This window comes from Borostomias antarcticus (genome assembly GCF_949987555.1).
Source record: "Borostomias antarcticus genome assembly, chromosome: 2".
In the NCBI taxonomy this organism is placed as follows: Eukaryota; Metazoa; Chordata; class Actinopteri; order Stomiiformes; family Stomiidae; genus Borostomias; species Borostomias antarcticus.
The window spans coordinates 14,308,091-14,325,318 of record NC_140235.1 but is presented as its reverse complement, the minus strand read 5'-3'; the positions used below and the strand labels follow the sequence as shown (position 1 = coordinate 14,325,318).

The 17,228-nt window shown below is 42.4% G+C and overlaps 3 protein-coding genes across 5 annotated transcripts in view; 2 read left to right on the top strand and 1 right to left on the bottom strand.

Moving 5' to 3' along the window:
* The window catches only part of wwp1 (WW domain containing E3 ubiquitin protein ligase 1), a 70,473-nt gene extending 67,781 nt beyond the window's left edge, over positions 1 to 2,692 (top strand). For all 3 annotated transcript variants that reach the window (XM_084459035.1, XM_084459034.1, XM_084459036.1), the window contains 3 exons: positions 342 to 438; positions 693 to 765; positions 1,800 to 2,692. In XM_084459035.1, coding sequence (XP_084315161.1) covers positions 342 to 438; positions 693 to 765; positions 1,800 to 1,899 — 270 coding nt within the window. In that variant the 3' untranslated portion in view covers positions 1,900 to 2,692. The remainder of the gene's footprint in view (positions 1 to 341; positions 439 to 692; positions 766 to 1,799) is intronic.
* Positions 2,693 to 5,269: 2,577 nt separating this feature from the next.
* On the bottom strand, positions 5,270 to 10,754 carry rmdn1 (regulator of microtubule dynamics 1). The gene is made up of 10 exons (XM_084452689.1): positions 10,508 to 10,754; positions 9,385 to 9,490; positions 9,107 to 9,194; positions 7,651 to 7,810; positions 7,383 to 7,472; positions 7,241 to 7,296; positions 6,978 to 7,065; positions 6,857 to 6,887; positions 6,622 to 6,755; positions 5,270 to 5,557 (listed from the first exon to the last, which is right to left on the bottom strand). Exons 1-10 carry the CDS (start codon positions 10,634 to 10,636, stop codon positions 5,513 to 5,515), a joined length of 927 nt encoding a protein of 308 aa, XP_084308815.1. The 5' UTR covers positions 10,637 to 10,754; the 3' UTR covers positions 5,270 to 5,512.
* A 252-nt stretch (positions 10,755 to 11,006) lies between these two features.
* LOC311325040 (copine-3-like) overlaps positions 11,007 to 17,228 on the top strand; it is a 45,630-nt gene continuing 39,408 nt past the window's right edge. Inside the window, exon 1 of the mRNA XM_084457685.1 lies at positions 11,007 to 11,074. The gene's annotated coding sequence lies outside the window, so the exon portion shown is untranslated. The remainder of the gene's footprint in view (positions 11,075 to 17,228) is intronic.

Genomic DNA, 17,228 nt, shown 5'->3' with positions numbered 1-17,228 from the left:
TGTCTCACACTGGAGGCTGTTCCTGGTAGCAGAACCAAATAGTTAACAAACAAGCGCTGAATTAGCTGAACTTTTGACTTCCATGTTGTTGTTTGTGTATGAGTGAGAGTGTGTGTGTGTATGAGAAATAGATCTGCGTGTATGTGTGTGTGTGCACGCGTGAGAGATGTACAATAGATCTTTGTGTGTGTGAGAGAGAGAGAGAGAGAGAGATGTAGATCTGTGTGTGTGTGTCTGCGTGTGTGTTTGTGTGCGTGCGTGCGTGTCCATGCATGTGTGTAGTCTCCTTAGGGAAGGAAGGGTGTGTATATAATGTATCTGTGGTCTGTGTCTCTGTGCAGCTGGTGAAGGAGGTGGACAACGAGGTTCGTCTGCGCCTCATGCAGTTTGTGACGGGGACCTGCAGACTGCCTCTGGGGGGCTTCGCCGAGCTCATGGGTGGGCCACACACACACACACACATAAACACACACACACACACACACACACACACACACACACAGAGTCAGTGGTAAGAGTTACAAGGGATTCTTGTTAGACGAATATTTGTAGTGATAGTTTTCAGACAGTTACTGAATCTCTCTCCCCCGTCTCTCTCTCTCCCCCCCCCTCTCTCCCACTCTATCTTTTTCTCTCCATCTCTCTTTCTCTCCATCTCTCCCCCCCTCTCCCCCCCCCCTCTCTCTCTCCAGGGAGTAATGGTCCTCAAAAGTTTTGTATTGAGAAGGTGGGAAAAGACACATGGCTCCCTCGCAGCCACACATGGTGAGACAACCAGCCAATCAGCAACTCTCTCTCTAATAGTAACACTCAACCAGCCATTCAGCAACTCTCTCTCTTTCATAGTAACACTCAACCAGCCAATCAGCAACTCTCTCTCTAATAGTAACACTCAACCAGCCAATCAGCAACTCTCTCTCTTTCATAGTAACACTCAACCAGCCAATCAGCAACTCTCTCTCTTTCATAGTAACACTTAACCAGCCAATTATCAACTCTCTCATAATAACACTCAACCAGCCAATCAGCAACTCTCTCTCTCATAGAAACACTCAATCAGCCAATCAGCTTCAACTCTCTCTCATAGTAACACTCAACCAATCAATTCTCTCTCTCTCTGTCTCTCATAGTAACAGTCAACCAGTCAGGGCTTGTCCACACGGACCTGTGTACTTCTGAAACCGAAGTTTTTCAGGCTCCGCTATCCCAAAAAAATCTGTCCGCACGATTGGTGTGATAAAAAATATGATATTCACACAAAACCACAAAATCCGCTACCAAGCGATGTAATACACATGCCATGGCAATGTAACTTCTAACGGAAAGGCCATTTTAACCAATCAGAAGCCAGAGTCAATACCGGAAAAGGGAAGCGCGGAAAATAAAAACAACCCAACAATGGCGAATATGACATATATTTGGATATGACACCCAAAGAGTGCAGATAGCATGCTAACAAATAACATTTTTGGATTTTTGTTAGGTCTGCCACATTACTAGCTATTTACCGTCGCTCTGACGTCAAACAATGGAGACAAGTAATAAAATTCTGAGGTTATCCTATGCACGCAACCACTGACACCAGAGTTTTCCAAAAACTTCACCCTGGACTCCAGTTTCAAACAAACACGGTTTCAGGGGCCCAAAAGCGCAGTTGCGTGTGAACTAAGCCAAACCATGTAGAAAAATACATGGTTTCAAAGGTACACAGGTCTGTGTGGACAAGCCCTTAGTCAGCTTCAGAACACATTCGCTTCAAAAGATGACGTGGAGTAACTGTGGCTCTTTTTCACCTGTAGCTTTAACAGACTGGACTTGCCCCCCTACAAGAGCTTTGAACAGCTGAAAGAGAAGCTGCTCTTTGCCATCGAGGAAACGGAAGGATTCGGCCAAGAGTAGAGAGAGAGCCTCTCTTTGCCTGCTGTGTCCAGCCATGTTCAACAAAAAAAAGGAAAATTGCACAGATAACCAATGTATATAAGCTATTTTGTCATTTTAAACCAAATCTTAAATCACAGCCTGATTTTGCAGTGCACCCCGTCCCCCCATATACATTATACCCCATGAGATATGCAAGCATTTCAGCATTTCCTCTCAAAAACCAATGTGTGGTTTTCATTTCCCCTCCTGGCTGGGTTTATAAAGGAGCCTGGAAGTGAAGAGAGGGGTTTTCTAGTTGTACCAGACTTGATTCAGCTCTAGTTTTATAGAGCTTGTTTAAGGGTGATTGTAGTGTCTCTGGACCTGTATGGCTGGCTCCAGGACAGCCCCCCCCCCCCCCGTGTGTGTTTGTGTGTGTGTGTTCGTGTATTTGGGTGTGTGTGTTTGTATGTGTGTGTGTATATACACACACGCACCCACATACACAAACACACACACACATACAAACACACACACACGCAAACACACACAAGCAGACACATACGAACACACACAAGCATATCAAAGTAGGGCTGTTATCCCCTTCAGTCAGTATTGTTATCAGAGGATGATGATGAGCAGTATTCAGATGATTGTTCCTCCAGACCCATGTCCTGATCAGATGATGGTACCTCCAGACCCATGTCCTGATCAGATGAGGGTACCTCCAGACCCATGTCCTGATCAGATGATGGTACCTCCAGACCCATGTCCTGATCAGATGATGGTACCTCCAGACCCATGTCCTGATCAGATGAGGGTACCTCCAGACCCATGTCCTGATCAGATGATGGTACCTCCAGACCCATGTCCTGATCAGATGAGGGTACCTCCAGACCCATGTCCTGATCAGATGATGGTACCTCCAGACCCATGTCAGGATCAGATGATGGTACCTCCCGACCCATGTCCTGATCAGATGATGGTACCTCCAGACCCATGTCCTGATCAGATGATGGTATCTCCAGACAGTCAGACAGTCCTGATCTCTCAGACCATGTCTCTCATCTGCAGCACTAATGCATGAAGGGACTAGCTGAGTAATTGAGGTGTGGAATGTGTGTGTGTGTGTGTGTGTGTGTGTGTGTGTGTGTGTGTGTGTATGTGTGTGTGTTCGTGTGTTCGTGTGTGTGCGCGCGCGTGTGTGTGGGGTGCGTGCACGGCCTCTGGTGTGGAACTTCAGATGTAGACATGGATATTATAATCATTAATTAATCTGTTAATGAACGGGAATTCATATGGATATTAAACTCTTTACAAAAGAAATCAATTAAAATGATTAAGCAAATGGTGTGTACCTTCAGGAGAGAGAGAGACAGAAAGAGAGTGTGCGTTTCCATGTTTTATTGGCTGGTGGCCTGTGTCTCCCGCTGTGTGGAGGACTTTGCACCTTGCTTCTCTTCTCTTCTCTTCCATGATTTGCCAGCCTGTTTTATTTATTAAGTCATGTTGGGATGTATAATAATACTGTTTAATTGCTCCTTTAATTTCTCCTGGTGGAAACTCACTGCACTGTCTGCAGCCCGACAGCGCCCCCTTCTGACAACCCATTGTCATCATCTGTGCATTCAAATCTTCAGCCATATTTACTCACTGCTTAGGACAGTATATCCTCACCACACAATTGTAATTATAGTACAAAGGCCACAGAGTATAAGATTCAGATGGAGCAGTGTTTTTAGCAGTAGTGAGTCTCCCCCATGCACCTCAGTTTGAGTAAAAGCTGCCTCATGTACAATACACTGTACAATATTGCACCATCTGCTCGATCTTCTCTGAAGCGCCCTTATTAGATTCTTATTAGATTGTTCTACAGGCCAAATTAGGTGACCTATGACCCTCTTCAAATGAGATGACATGTTATGTTTAAACCCTCTTCAGATGAGATGACCCATGTTAACCCTCCAGGGTAGTTCAGGGCAAAGTCTCTATTTGACTGCCAGCGCAGCAGAGTGACATGCCCGCCAGGACAGTGCAATGCTAAAGTGTTGTTTTGTTTTTGTTTATTTCTTCTCATGTTCTTCCATCACCTCTAAGGCTTCTCTCAGTCGACAGTGAAACCCCGGCTTGTCAAAGACGTTTTTAACCATTTCTGTTGTAGAGTTGTTCCACACCATGTCTCTCTCTCTCTACACATCTCTTGAGTTCTATCCAGACCACTGCAACCCTGTAGTACTTCACACTAGTGTAACGCGCTGTTGTGATCAGTCAAGTTTATCAGCCATGTATATAATACAATTGTTTCAACTGTTCAGTACAGCTGTCCAGGGGACAAAAAAGAATTAACATTTGTAATTACCCTTGTATGAATGGCAGGAGTGGCTGTTGAATAAACCAATCGACATATAGTATGTTAATGTGCTACCTTTTGAAATTATTCAGTAGGCTAATCAAAGGTCAAATGTATAAATGATAAATTGGTTAATTATAATTATTCGTCACAGCCTCATCATTGACTGGCTCTGCCAGGATTCATATCTGGGGTGAATTGTAACATACGTGTAGATACACTGTAAACACCTGCACTGTACAGAACACCCCCCTGACCAGAGGCCATGTGTACAATGTTTGATCTGCCTTTTAATCTGCCTTTTACCCGTTTTAATTAAGAGATTAATTTATGACATAAATGATTAACCTGCACCCTCCATGCTGATCTGTTGTGAGAGTTCTGGAGGTGAGGCCTTCTGCTCAGGATTCACTCAAAAAAAAAAAAACGTTTGGCTATTTTTCCCTCTTTTTGGGAGGGGGTGGGGGGGGTCCTTGCCTGTGGAAAGAACCATATTTAATAAATGTATCTGACCATCTTTACATTGTATTTGAAATACTTGACTTCACTGAACTAATTGTCACTAAATCTGTAAGAAGCCAATGCAATCAGTTCAGGTCAGGACATGGAATGCTGGAGAGGTTCAGATCAGGACATGTACTGTACATGAAATGTTGAAAAGAGGTTCAGCAACTTGATTCCCTCTGGTTTCTAGGTGAGAGCTATATTTGAAATGAAGAGTCATGGATTGGCTAAAATTATGGACCACAATCCTGGCTTTTACCACCTCCTTGTGGAACACCTAATTTCATTGACTCACAATTATGGTAAATGGTAATGGACTGCACTTATGTAGTGCTTTTATCCAAAGCGCTTTACAATGGCCTCTCATTCACCCATTCACACACATTCACACACCAATGGCGGCAGCTACTATGCAAGGTGCAAGCAATTGGCCGCAATTTGGGGTTCAGTGTCTTACACAAGGACACTTCGACATATGAACAGGATCATTGGACGACCCGCTCTACCACTGAGCCACAGCCGCCCCGCAAATTACAATCTCTAGATTAAGAGGAAATAAAGTGGCCTTATTTTTTATTACACTGCAACTGACAGATGGGCATATGGAACAGCATATACAGTATTCAAGTCAATGTATCTTGCAAATCACTATAGATGAGATCAAAGGCATGTATTATTTTCATATCACATCACATTATGAGTTAGAAAGATTATCTTGATAGAAAATCTGACTGACATTACAACAATCCTGTAATCACATAAATCCAGCGTTTCCTGTCATTGGAGCAGCTGGACTCTTCATGCCTTCAGTTTCTTCAGGAGCTCCAGAGCTTCTTTATGGACCTGCGGAGAGAAATAATGAATCAAGTCCTACGTCATCCCAACTTCCTCTGAGCTCCTACGTCATCCCAACTTCCTCTGAGCTCCTACGTCATCCCAACTTCCTCTGAGCTCACGCTGCTTAGTCATGGCTCACAGTCACGTACTGTAGGGGTCTGTTCAGGCCAGTGCAACATTACACAATGTTTAGAAGGAGGCCTAAAGTCACAATGTTTAGAAGGAGGCCTAAAGTCACAATGTTTAGAAGGAGGCCTAAAGTCAATTCAGTTGCAGTATGGGGAAGCAATATGGGGAAAATGCTCATATGTGTCTGAAAGAATACATTTGAAAACGGGACACAAAACCAGGGCCCATTCTCAATATGCAAACCTTTATTTTGTGAATTTACATATTTCAAAATATGGACAGCCATAAACAGGACCAAGGCACTGACAGGTTTGGTTAAAGTAAATAAGTAAGAGTTGTTGTAGTCTAACCCTGCGGGGGCAGATATCCACCCTTTGAGTTATTTTTCCCAGTCTTTATTCTTTATTCTATTCTATATTATCTTTTTCCATACTTGCACCACTTTGTTGGCATTGTGGAATCTAAGGATGCTGCTAACAAAATGGTGCGATGACTCCCGGTCCTGAAGGTTCTTCATAGGATAGTGGGGAGGGGGAGGGAGAGGGTGCAGGATAGGTCAACGTGAGTTGGGATTTGTTGTGGGACGGCACTGATATTATGGGCTGTAAGCCAACGTCGTCAGAGCTGTGCCCTGCCCGTGCATAACCTTGCATCACCAGGCTCTCCTCGGGGCAGGGGACAACTGAGAAGCCGGGTGTGAATCAATGCATTGCATCGCTTGTTAGATTTCAAAACAAGCAACCATATCTGTTAAAACAAGCCCCAAAACCCGCGGCCAAAGCGACTTCTAGAAAAAAGCCCAAAGTCGCATATTATAGAGCGGACCTGGCAACTCTGTAAGGAAGCTGGCAAGGAGGGAGGATGCAAGGAAAGACTTTTGAGACTGACTGAACACTCCCCGGATCACTGAACACTCCCCAGGTCACGTGTAGAGAGTTTACCTCCTTGTCCTCCTCTGTGTGCGGAGCGTAGTCCTTTGCTTTCTTCAGCCATTGAACAGCACTCTCTATGTCCTTCATTGCCATGTACGTTTTTCCCAGCATCAACAAATTCTTACTGTAGAAGTTGGGGTCAACTAAGGAAAAAATAAAATGTTAGGTCATTCGGAATACAAAAATCGCTCTCCCTTTACGAAACCTCCATGTGTTTCTAAACCTGTGCATTTAGAATACCTACCTTCTTCTGCCTTCAGGAAGAATGCCAACGCCTAAGGGAAATACCAAAAAAGGTACAGTAAAATATTTGTTTCAAGTCAATCTCCTGGTACAGCAACACGGAGAGCTATGGGCTCCCTCACCTCCTCGTATGTGGCCGTGGGAGGCGATGCAAAAATCATGGCTGCCACTTTGCGTTGATACCAAGCTAACTCAGCAAAGGCAAAACACCTGAAACAGAGAAGACGGGTACAGAACCAAGAAAAGCCTCACAAAACAGATGGTGAGGGATGGTTTGCTTTCAGTAGAAAATGATTTATTTTTGTTGTTGTCTTGGACTTAATCTGTGTCAGCTGAGCCGCTTTATAAGTGCTCGTCTGAATTTCCTTTCAGATTGCAGACTCACCAGTGTCCCATGATGTGTATAGACGTGGCATCTTTAGGATTAAGCTCGATTGCTCTCTGGAGAAAAGACTGTTTGTTTTAGAATGCTACTAATAGACAGTTTAAATAGCTATCCGTGTAATCTGAATGACCAAAATGTTTACCTCTAAATGCTCTTTTATAATGTAAGAGTTTCCTATTTTCACTTTGACCCCTTCATAATCGCCTATATCGCTGAGGCACACTGCATACCACTGGTAGACAGAGGGATAGAAACATAGGATAGAAACATAGGATGGATTCATTGTTGATCACCTGCTACTGTGTAACTGTTGCAATTGAATTATATGTTCCCATTTTAAAGGGGGCGTTCATTAACTTAAAAACAGTGTCATATGATCTACAGTGATATGACTTAGTGTAGGCGGCTACCTTGTGAGCAGCGAAGCAGGCGTCGTTCTTCTCCAGGGCCCGCTCAGCGTACCGGAAGGCCTCAAATGTCAGCCTCCTCTTCTCCTCTGCAGGGATGTGAGACAGGAGGGAGACGTCACGAGACGCCCGGGCCAGCCTCCAGAGGAACTCAGCATCCTGACTACACACACACACACACACACACACACACACACACACACACACACACAACATAACACACAAACACCACATGCATAACACACACATACGTACACAATACACAGACACCACACACAAACACATACACATTATGTAGGCTACTGTAAGTTTTATACAAACATGTAACTAAGTGATAGAGCGGAAGGGAACATTCGTTTGTGAGATTAGTGCCCTGACGTACATTCAGTTTTAAGAGTATTATTCTGTTTGTACGTACAGTATATGATGTACGTATATTCAGTTTGAGTATTATTCTTTTTTGTCTAAGCCGTCTGGCCTTGACTGCCAGACAGCAATCAATGTTGTCACATGTTTTTGTCTTAAAGGATAAGTTCACTATTTTGGACTTTAGGGCCTATTCTCGATCTGTTTTACATTAATCTGACATTTAGAGACTCATTTCCCTGATTGCCTCAGTATTGAGCTGGCTGAAGTTGTTCTGCATGTGCTACCTTGCTACAATGGAAGTCAACAGGGTCAATGAGATGTTGGAAAAAGTATCCGAGACATGAAGCACAGTCTCATTATGCTCTCCTGTGAAATGTAGCTATCACAAAGCGAATGTTGAAACAAAAGTTCCATCTGAAACTTTTCACAGCAAACCTCTGCCCACACAGTTTTCTGCCCACACAGATTAAAGTTGATGACTGTGTGATCTCTGATCTGAATGAAATCTGCCTTGCCTTTAATAGGCACTTCACTGAGGCAGGGCATTTATTCAATAGGAATCATACAGGGCCCCCTCTTCTGGATGTTGATACTGATGGGGACTCTCTCATTTCTCCGTTCAGCCCTTTACATATGAAAGTACTTGGAGAGGACAATTAAGATTATTTTTTAAATAAAATTGCCTGCTTCTGTTATTACTGAATAGTTAGTATATTTTTTTAATCTCTCCATTGCTTCAGGTAGATTTCCTGTAGTTTGGAAGTCTTCCTGGGTGATTCCTTTGCACAAAGGTGGTGATAGGATGGTAGTTATATCCAATATACCTGTACCCTATACACATGGCCAATAAATCTGCTTACACTTGTATGCATGTAATGTTCTGTGTCCAATCGAAATGCAAGGGCGCATTTATCCTTCTGCCACTAGAATACTTACTGATGGAATGACTGACACTAATAAGTTATGTGGTTACAAGAATTTGTCTTAACCACATACCTAACTGCATCAGTTACCTGTGACTTGACATAATGAGGAATGAGGAAATGTCGTACCTGTTCTTATATGTCGTACCTGTTCTTATATGTCGTACCTGTTCTTATACTGCAGCAGAAGCTGGTATAGTTTCTCAGTCTCCCCACAGCTGTACAGGTAGTCAGCTTGCTCCAAAACCTCTTCAGCTGAAACCAAATGCTAAGTAGTTTGTATAAAACAGGCATGAAACAAATATACATTCAATTTGCATGTTCAGTTAGAATGTTTAATTCACTCTACTACAAAAAAAACACATTAATAATTGTCTGTGAAATCAAGGATATAATATATTGATTACATGTTTCTCCATGGAAAGCCAAGGTTATGGATAGATACCTTTTTCTAAAGCATGGACCACAGCTGCACTCTGCACCCTCCTGTAAACGTCCTGGCCCAGAACAGGCAGGGCAGCTAGGCTGAGCAGGAACGACACTCTGCTGCCCTGTGTGTGTGAGACAGAGGATGTCAAAATGAATTCAGTTATTGCACTTGTCACCAAAACATGACTAGCTCATGTGGATAGGTGTGGGTTGCTCGGTGAGCTCGCTCAATTATAAGCTAGACTGTGGTTTTGTTCGATTGAGATCAGATTGCTTTATCCAACTCAAACAATCAAATGTCACATTGGTTTAACATTGCTGTATGTGAATTGAAAACGCATTTGCGTTTACACTTGTGTTCAATGTGGTTACAATGTGTCCCTGACCACCTTTGAAGGTGGTTGTCCTATCAGAACACAATCCCTCCTCAAAACGTTTTGGGTGCATTTCACTTGTACTTTCATGTGGTTTAGCACTATCTGATTGCAATCAGATCACCCAAAATAGAAAAACACTAGATATTCCGAGGTGGAAACAAATAATAATTCTCACTAATCACAACCTAATACCAATACTGAGCCTAATTTTAAATGACCATTCTACACTATGCTCATGTGTAGACTATCTAGTAAACTATTACTGGAAATGTACAGTATTGTAACATTAGGCAACAACAAGGAACAAAGTATCAATGTCCAAGGGGGTCACCTATCGTCGGCATCTCCTGTAGGCCTATCATAAACGACAATAAACATACTTTTGCAACTAATTTATCGTCGGTCCGAAAACCGACTGCTCTCGAAGCTCTGGCGACAGGCCGGGTGAAAGGTATGCATGGTAGGCTATGCAGGTATGTAGCCTATTACCCGTTGGTCCATCCAACCATGCATGATAGGTAGCAGGTATACCGAGAAATCAGAGCTTTGACGATACGGGTCTACTGTAACATTAACTTGACATCACTGCTACTAGACATGCCCTTTCACCTACACCAAGTCTGTATAGTCACGTAGGCAAGTAGTAGTGCAAGTAGGCTATGTAGGGCATCAATAACGCATCAAGGTAGTTGGAGTAAAAATAAAAAAACACACAGAGCAGCTACAGTATCAAAGTAGTCAAAAATATGCAACGTTGTTTACAGTAAAGGAAGTGGTCGTCTTCTTGAGAGCTGTACAGAATTGCCCTGGGATCTTGCTGGTCTTGTTACCAGGTGCCGATAGCACAGTCCGTGTAGCCCATCGCAGTAAAGTTACTCCGGTCATCCTCATTCCTCACCAGCGCAAAACACGGAATGAAACGTTCAGAGGTAGAAATTTTACCTGGGGGCGTTCAAGATAACACCGCCCCGGTAGAAATGAGCGGGGACCGCCCTGAGGGACGTCGGGGCGTTACGACATTACAAGACGGCGGCACGACTGCAGTTTATTTAATTCGGATCTCGTTTAGCCAAAGATTTATAATGAACTAAAATTGTCTGTCCCATCTGGTGGTTTAACATTGCATACACATGATATAGTAATCAAATATATTTCTCAACCACCAGTGTAGTTCTTGCACGCACCACATCAAGTGTCCGGTAAAATAAGACCGACCTGAAATCATAACAAAGCAGTTGGTTCCTTCCGGACTTCAATTATTCCCTCGAATGTCTATTTACACGAATCAACAAGGAGTGGTAATTTATACAGCCCGTCTAAACAAATAAGGTAAACACTTACTTTCAATTGACGGATGGACGCGTTGAAACGTTTTCTCGCTATATATGCTAGCTACTAACGCTATTATATTAACGTATATTTATGTATAACATACTAATTAACGTTAGCTAGCACTTAGACTAGCTAGGCTAGCGTAGTTATACTGGAGCCGATGGTCCATGTTTAGACTTTGTTTTGGGTGGACATTTCTTTATATGGCTAGGATAATTTTAGCTAACTCATTTTGAGAAAAGCAAATACTAAAGGAGCCACACATTTCCTTAATACCGCATACATACGTTTATTTTAGTAGACATAACGTTACACAATTGCATGTTGAGTTTTCGCTTCAGTGAGCGCTTTTGTAAACAGTGCGGAGCAGGAAAACTCAACATGTAACATGTATATGTATGCGGCGTGCCTGCCTCTAGTATCTTGACGACGTTATACTGTACCCTTGTCCCCCACCCCGTTATTTTTGTTGGCTGTAAGCCGACACACCTAGAAGAGGGAATCCTATTTGTCGCTCCCTGCCTCAACTTCTGGCGAGTTGTTGACCTGCAGTTCTATGTTGCTACCACAAGAGGCTGTGGTCCCAGAACATCAAAACAAAAAGACTCCACAGATTACCCAGGTCAGCGGTGGCCGAGTGGATAGTGCGGTGGCCGAGTGGATAGTGCGCTGCCTATTAGGGATGTGCACGGTTAACCGAGTACCCGAGTAGGCGATCTGTATGGAGACAAAATGAGGCCAGAAAGCATTGTAAACGTAAGTGAAGTATTGTAAACAAAAACATATGAATTGTAAACGTAAGTGAAGTATTGTAAACGTAAGTGAAGTATTGTAAACGTAAGTGAAGTATTGTAAACAAAAAATATATAAATTATTACTTAATTATTAAAAAATAAAATAAAAATTGCATTTACAATACTTTTTTGCGTTTACAAAACCTTTTCTGCATTTACAAAACTTTTCTGCCTTTACAATACTTTTTCTGCGTTTACAAAACATTTCTTGCGCTGCAAAACATTCTGGCCTCTCTTTGACGTGGGGGCGGGGTTAGATGAGTGGCGTGTCCAGAGAGGAAGAGGCAGAGTTTCGGGATGCCCACCGCCATATGAGCGCTGCTCAACGTTTTTTGGACTTCTTCTATGGTTTTGATTTATATATGGCGGTGGGCATCCCGAAACCCCGCCTCTTCCTCTCTGGACACGCCACTCATCTAACCCCGCCCCCACGTCAAAGAGAGGCCAGAATGTTTTGCAGCGCAAGAAATGTTTTGTAAACGCAGAAAAAGTATTGTAAAGGCAGAAAAGTGTTGTAAACGCAGAAAAGGTTTTGTAAACGCAAAAAAGTATCGTAAATGCAATTTTTATTTTATTTTTTAATAATTAAGTGATTATTTATATATTTTTTGTTTACAATACTTCACTTACGTTTACAATACTTCGCTTACATTTACAATTCATATTTTTTTGTTTACAATACCTCACTTACGTTTACAATACTTCACTTACGTTTACAATGCTTTCTGGCCTCATTTTGACTCCATAGATCTGCTAGTCGGAAAATAAACACTACTCGGTTAATCTAAAGGCTATACAATATGGCATGTTTGGCCGTGAAAGCGCGCATTTCTGAGCGCCTGTGCCCTTTTTCAATTGTTACCAAAGAGGATAGAGTCTTTTTTTGAGCGCTCCGACTTTTTGAAAACATTGCCATCTCAACTTTTCAGAAAGGCGCTGCCAACGTCACTGCGGCTCTTTCAGGAAACCAATGATCAGATATTAGATAGGGCATGACTCGTCAGCTGTCTGGGGATCCCGGGGAACCCCCCTGCCTGGCTATTAAACGGAATATCTGAAAGTGCACCAATCGTAAAAATAATGCAGCCAGCTGTCAGGGGTAGTGATGACTAATTACTTGTTGACTACTGTCTAGCCAGCTAACTGGTTACGTTTTAAAAGCTATATTTATTTACATGGACACAGTTCTTGGGTGCAAAGTTACGTGGACACGAAAACTAGCAATAATTAGCCCATGGGCTTGCTAATGCTAGCTGTCCATGGTTCGGTTTTCCATACTGTTAAGCATTTTCGGATCAAACTACACCGTGGTTTTGCATAGTGTTAAAGCATTTTATGGATCGAGCCGCGGACTTTCAAACCTGTTACAGCGTAGGTAGCCTAGAGAACTAGTGAGTATAGCCTAAATATATGCCACTTTGTACTCTGGCTCCACGCAGCACTCCCATCATTTTGCGGTAGGCTAATCATGTTGGTAATGAGGTGGTGCTGAAAAAGACAGCGAGTACCAGCACAGGTCCATGCGCGTGTAGCCTAGGCTACTCCTATAGTTTTCCAGCCTGCTATAAATAAATATTGAATGAATAGGCCTATTGTTCAATAAATCTATTTAGTTTTGCATGGACATTTCTCTAATGAAGGCTTGATACCGAAACATCCATTATTGTCCAATAAATTGGAAATAGGCAGTGAGTGCCGCGGTTCTTCTGCTTTTTAGATAACGCTAAAAATTCATTCACTTGTTATCCGGCATCGGCAGTAAAGGCTTGGTTTAATACTTAATTTTGAGTAGTAAATTAGAGGTCTGGTTGCATATTGTAGGCTTAGAGTTTTCAGAGTAGCCTAACGATAGGCTTAATAAGCTATATGAGCTGGGCAGTGCATCCACATTAAAAGGCTGCGTTTTTCGATTCCGATAGCTTAATGAAAACCTGGTTGTGGGTTATTCAATCTGATGATAAGTAATGCATCCAACCATACATCAGCTTTTAAATATGTTTATTTGCAAGGACATGGAAGAGACATGAAAGCACCGCCACGGTAATGACGGCGGAAAAAATGTTTTCCCCTCCGAGGGGGCCGGGGTTAAATGCGCTCTGTCTGGACGGTATCTTTTTTTGAGTAATCTTTTTTTTTAGTAATCGGTTACTCGAGTAGGATCAGGTTAGGTCACTCGGTTTTAAAATTAGTCGAAATTCCCATCCCTACTGCCTATCACCGTGAAGATTTTGAGTTCAATCATTGGTGTGGACATACCAAGGTACCATGACATATTTTGTCACTGGATGTTATAGAAGTTATGTAACGGTTAATTATAGACCCTTTTACAGCCTAGTCAGCACAAGTATGCGCGCGCATTCTTGAAACAGTAGCAGAGGAAGACAGACGAAATCGCCATTATTAATCGTACGGACTGGACTGAGGACATAATCAGAAATGCCCGCGTTTGCGGTGCCCATTTTATATCAGGTAAGTTATTTTGCCTACCTGGTTTCACTGGAATGTCTGGTTGAAATGTAGCCCTTCTCATAGTCCAGGGGCCAAGGGGCCAATTTTTCTTATCAGTCCCGTTGTCGCATTCCGCTCGCTCATGCCAGACAACAGTCCTTTGCTGGTCCATTCACTTTGCCGTCAAAATCGGTGTCGGCCTAGTTAGGAGAGGCGCTTATATTTACAAGTGTTAGATAAACATGAAACTTCACTTACCTAAGCAAAAGGGTCTATTTTAACAAATGCTGAGTTGAAGCTTCAAAGCACTGCCACCACTACAGAAGAAGACTACCTGAGAAAAATAATTTCACTTGGACAGAATGCGTCTAAATAAGTTATTTATTGGTAGCGCCGAGGCTTCAAAACCCAGCATTTGTTAAAATAGACCCTTTTGCTTAGGTAAGTGAAGTTTCATGTTTATCTGACACTTGTAAATATGAGCGCCTCTCCTAACTAGGCCGACACCAATTTATTTTGACGGCAAAGTGAATGGACCAGCAAAGGACTGTTGTTTGGCATGAGCGAGCGGAATGCGACAACGGGACTGAGAAGGGCTAGTTGAAATGTAGAGTAATATCTGAAGTAAACAGTAACCCATAACCTGGCTGCACGCTAAGCTAAAGCTAAGTTCAGGAAATGAAGCCCAATGATAGCTAGCTAACATTAGCTAGTGCTAGCTAACACACTAGCTAGTGTTAGCTACCTAACTCAAGGCCCGGGGAGTTGGAGATATACTGTGCAATTTCTCTCAAAGTGCTTTAGCTAAGGTTAGCTACTACAAGCTAGCTAGTCCTTGTCACCAACACTTGCCTCACAACGTCATAGCTAAACTATTCAGACAGCAAGCAACGTCAGCTGACTGGGACTGTCTCGTGAGTAGAATAACCAGTGTTGTGAAATACATTTTAACAACTGGTCAGTTGATATGTTGCACAGCAATCGAGCAGGACAATATCATTATGGCTAGGTTAGGTAGCTAGCAAAGTTAGTTTGCCCAGCTGGTATGGTTATAGGCTCATTCCTATGGGATAGCTTAGTAGTTTGTGATTTACTGTAGCAATGGGTTGACTAATCACTAGATCAATATTTTCAATTGGGATCAATTGGGGATAGGACTACAACACCACCTGTGCTGTGGCACCAGGAATCTGCTCTGCCCACTGTTTTTATTCACCACCATATCATGTTATTATGCAGATTAAATGTACTGTATGTCTAGGCGACACAAAAAAGGCTTCATATAAATGTTATTTTTGGCTGAGGAAAAAAAGGTTTGTCGGGTACAATTTTTCATCCACCAGACATTTGGCTGGTGAGCTAAAACGTTAATGTTGACCCCTGCATGTATGTAATTATGTCTTAAGTTTAAAGTGAAGGGATTAAGAGAGGATGTTTTTCTCCAGTAGGTATTAAGCAAATCGTAACCCATAACCTACAATTATGATGGGATCTGCAAGTTAGGAATTTCTTGTAATATGGCTTCTGATCAGTATTTCTGTTCATTAAATTAGCTTTTTTATGTTTAGGTACCATAAAAGCAAGTGAACTACCTGATCGACAAAGGGATGGCATCAAGAGCAGCAATGCAGTCATCAACTACGTTTCTTCAACAACTAAGGAGTTGGAGAAACACATGTGGACCTTCATTGTGACGACTGCAGTGGACAAAACAAGAACAACTTTGTGCTGTGGTACTGTGCTTGGCAGACCATTCACAAGCTTCACCTGAAGCTGGACCTACACTTCCTGATTGCAGGCCACACCAAGTTTGCCCCTGACTGGTCTCTCTCTCTTTCGTGTCTTTGAAGCTGGTTGGTTATATGACAGTTTCCCATGTCTTTACATAGTCCCCTGACTGGTGCTTTGGCTTGATCAAGCAGCGCTATAGGAAGACCAGAGTGGACACTTTTACTGACATTGCTGGGGTGGTGAGAGACAGCGCTCCTGTGAAGAAAGTCAACACCCCACAGCTTGTCGGACTTGAGGACGGCACAAGGCAAGGCAAGGCAAGTTTATTTATATAGCACATTTCAGCCACAGGGCAATTCAAGGTGCTTTACATGAGACATTAAAAGCATTAAAACAAAAAGCAAGACATTATAGACATTTAAAACAAAAGGCAGGACAAATTAAAAGCATTAAAACAAAAAGCAAGTCATTATAGACATTTAAACAAAAAGCAGGACAAATAGAATACAGGAATAAAAGTTACAGTGCAGTATACTGATAAACATAGCTCCTCTTAGAAAGCAGTGGCAAAAAGAAAAGTCTTCAGGCTTGTTTTAAAAGAACCAACAGTTGCAGCAGACCTGCAGGTTTCTGGAAGTTTGTTCCAGATATGTGGAGCATAAAAACTGAATGCTGCTTCTCCATGTTTTGTTTTAACTCTGGGGACAGAAAGCAGACCTGTGCCAGACGACCTGAGGGGTCTGGATGGTTCATAGCATATGAGCAGATAAGAAATATATTTTGGCCCTAGACCATTCAGTGCTTTATAAACCAACAGCAGTATTTTAAAGTCAATTCTTTGACAGACAGGAAGCCAGTGTAAAGACCTTAGTACTGGTGTGATATGCTCCACATTCTTAGTCTTAGTGAGGACTCGAGCAGCAGCGTTCTGAATCAGCTGCAGCTGTCTGATCGATTTTTTAGAGAGACCTGTATACATGCCGTTACAGTAGTCGAGTCTACTGAAGATAAACGCATGGACAAGTTTTTCCAAATCCTTCTGGGACATAAATCCTTTGATCCTTGATATATTCTTCAGGTGATAGTAGGCTGACTTTGTAATTGACTTAATGTGGTTGTTGAAATTCAGGTCTAAGTCCATGACTACACCAAGATTTCTGGCTTCGTTTGTGGTTTTT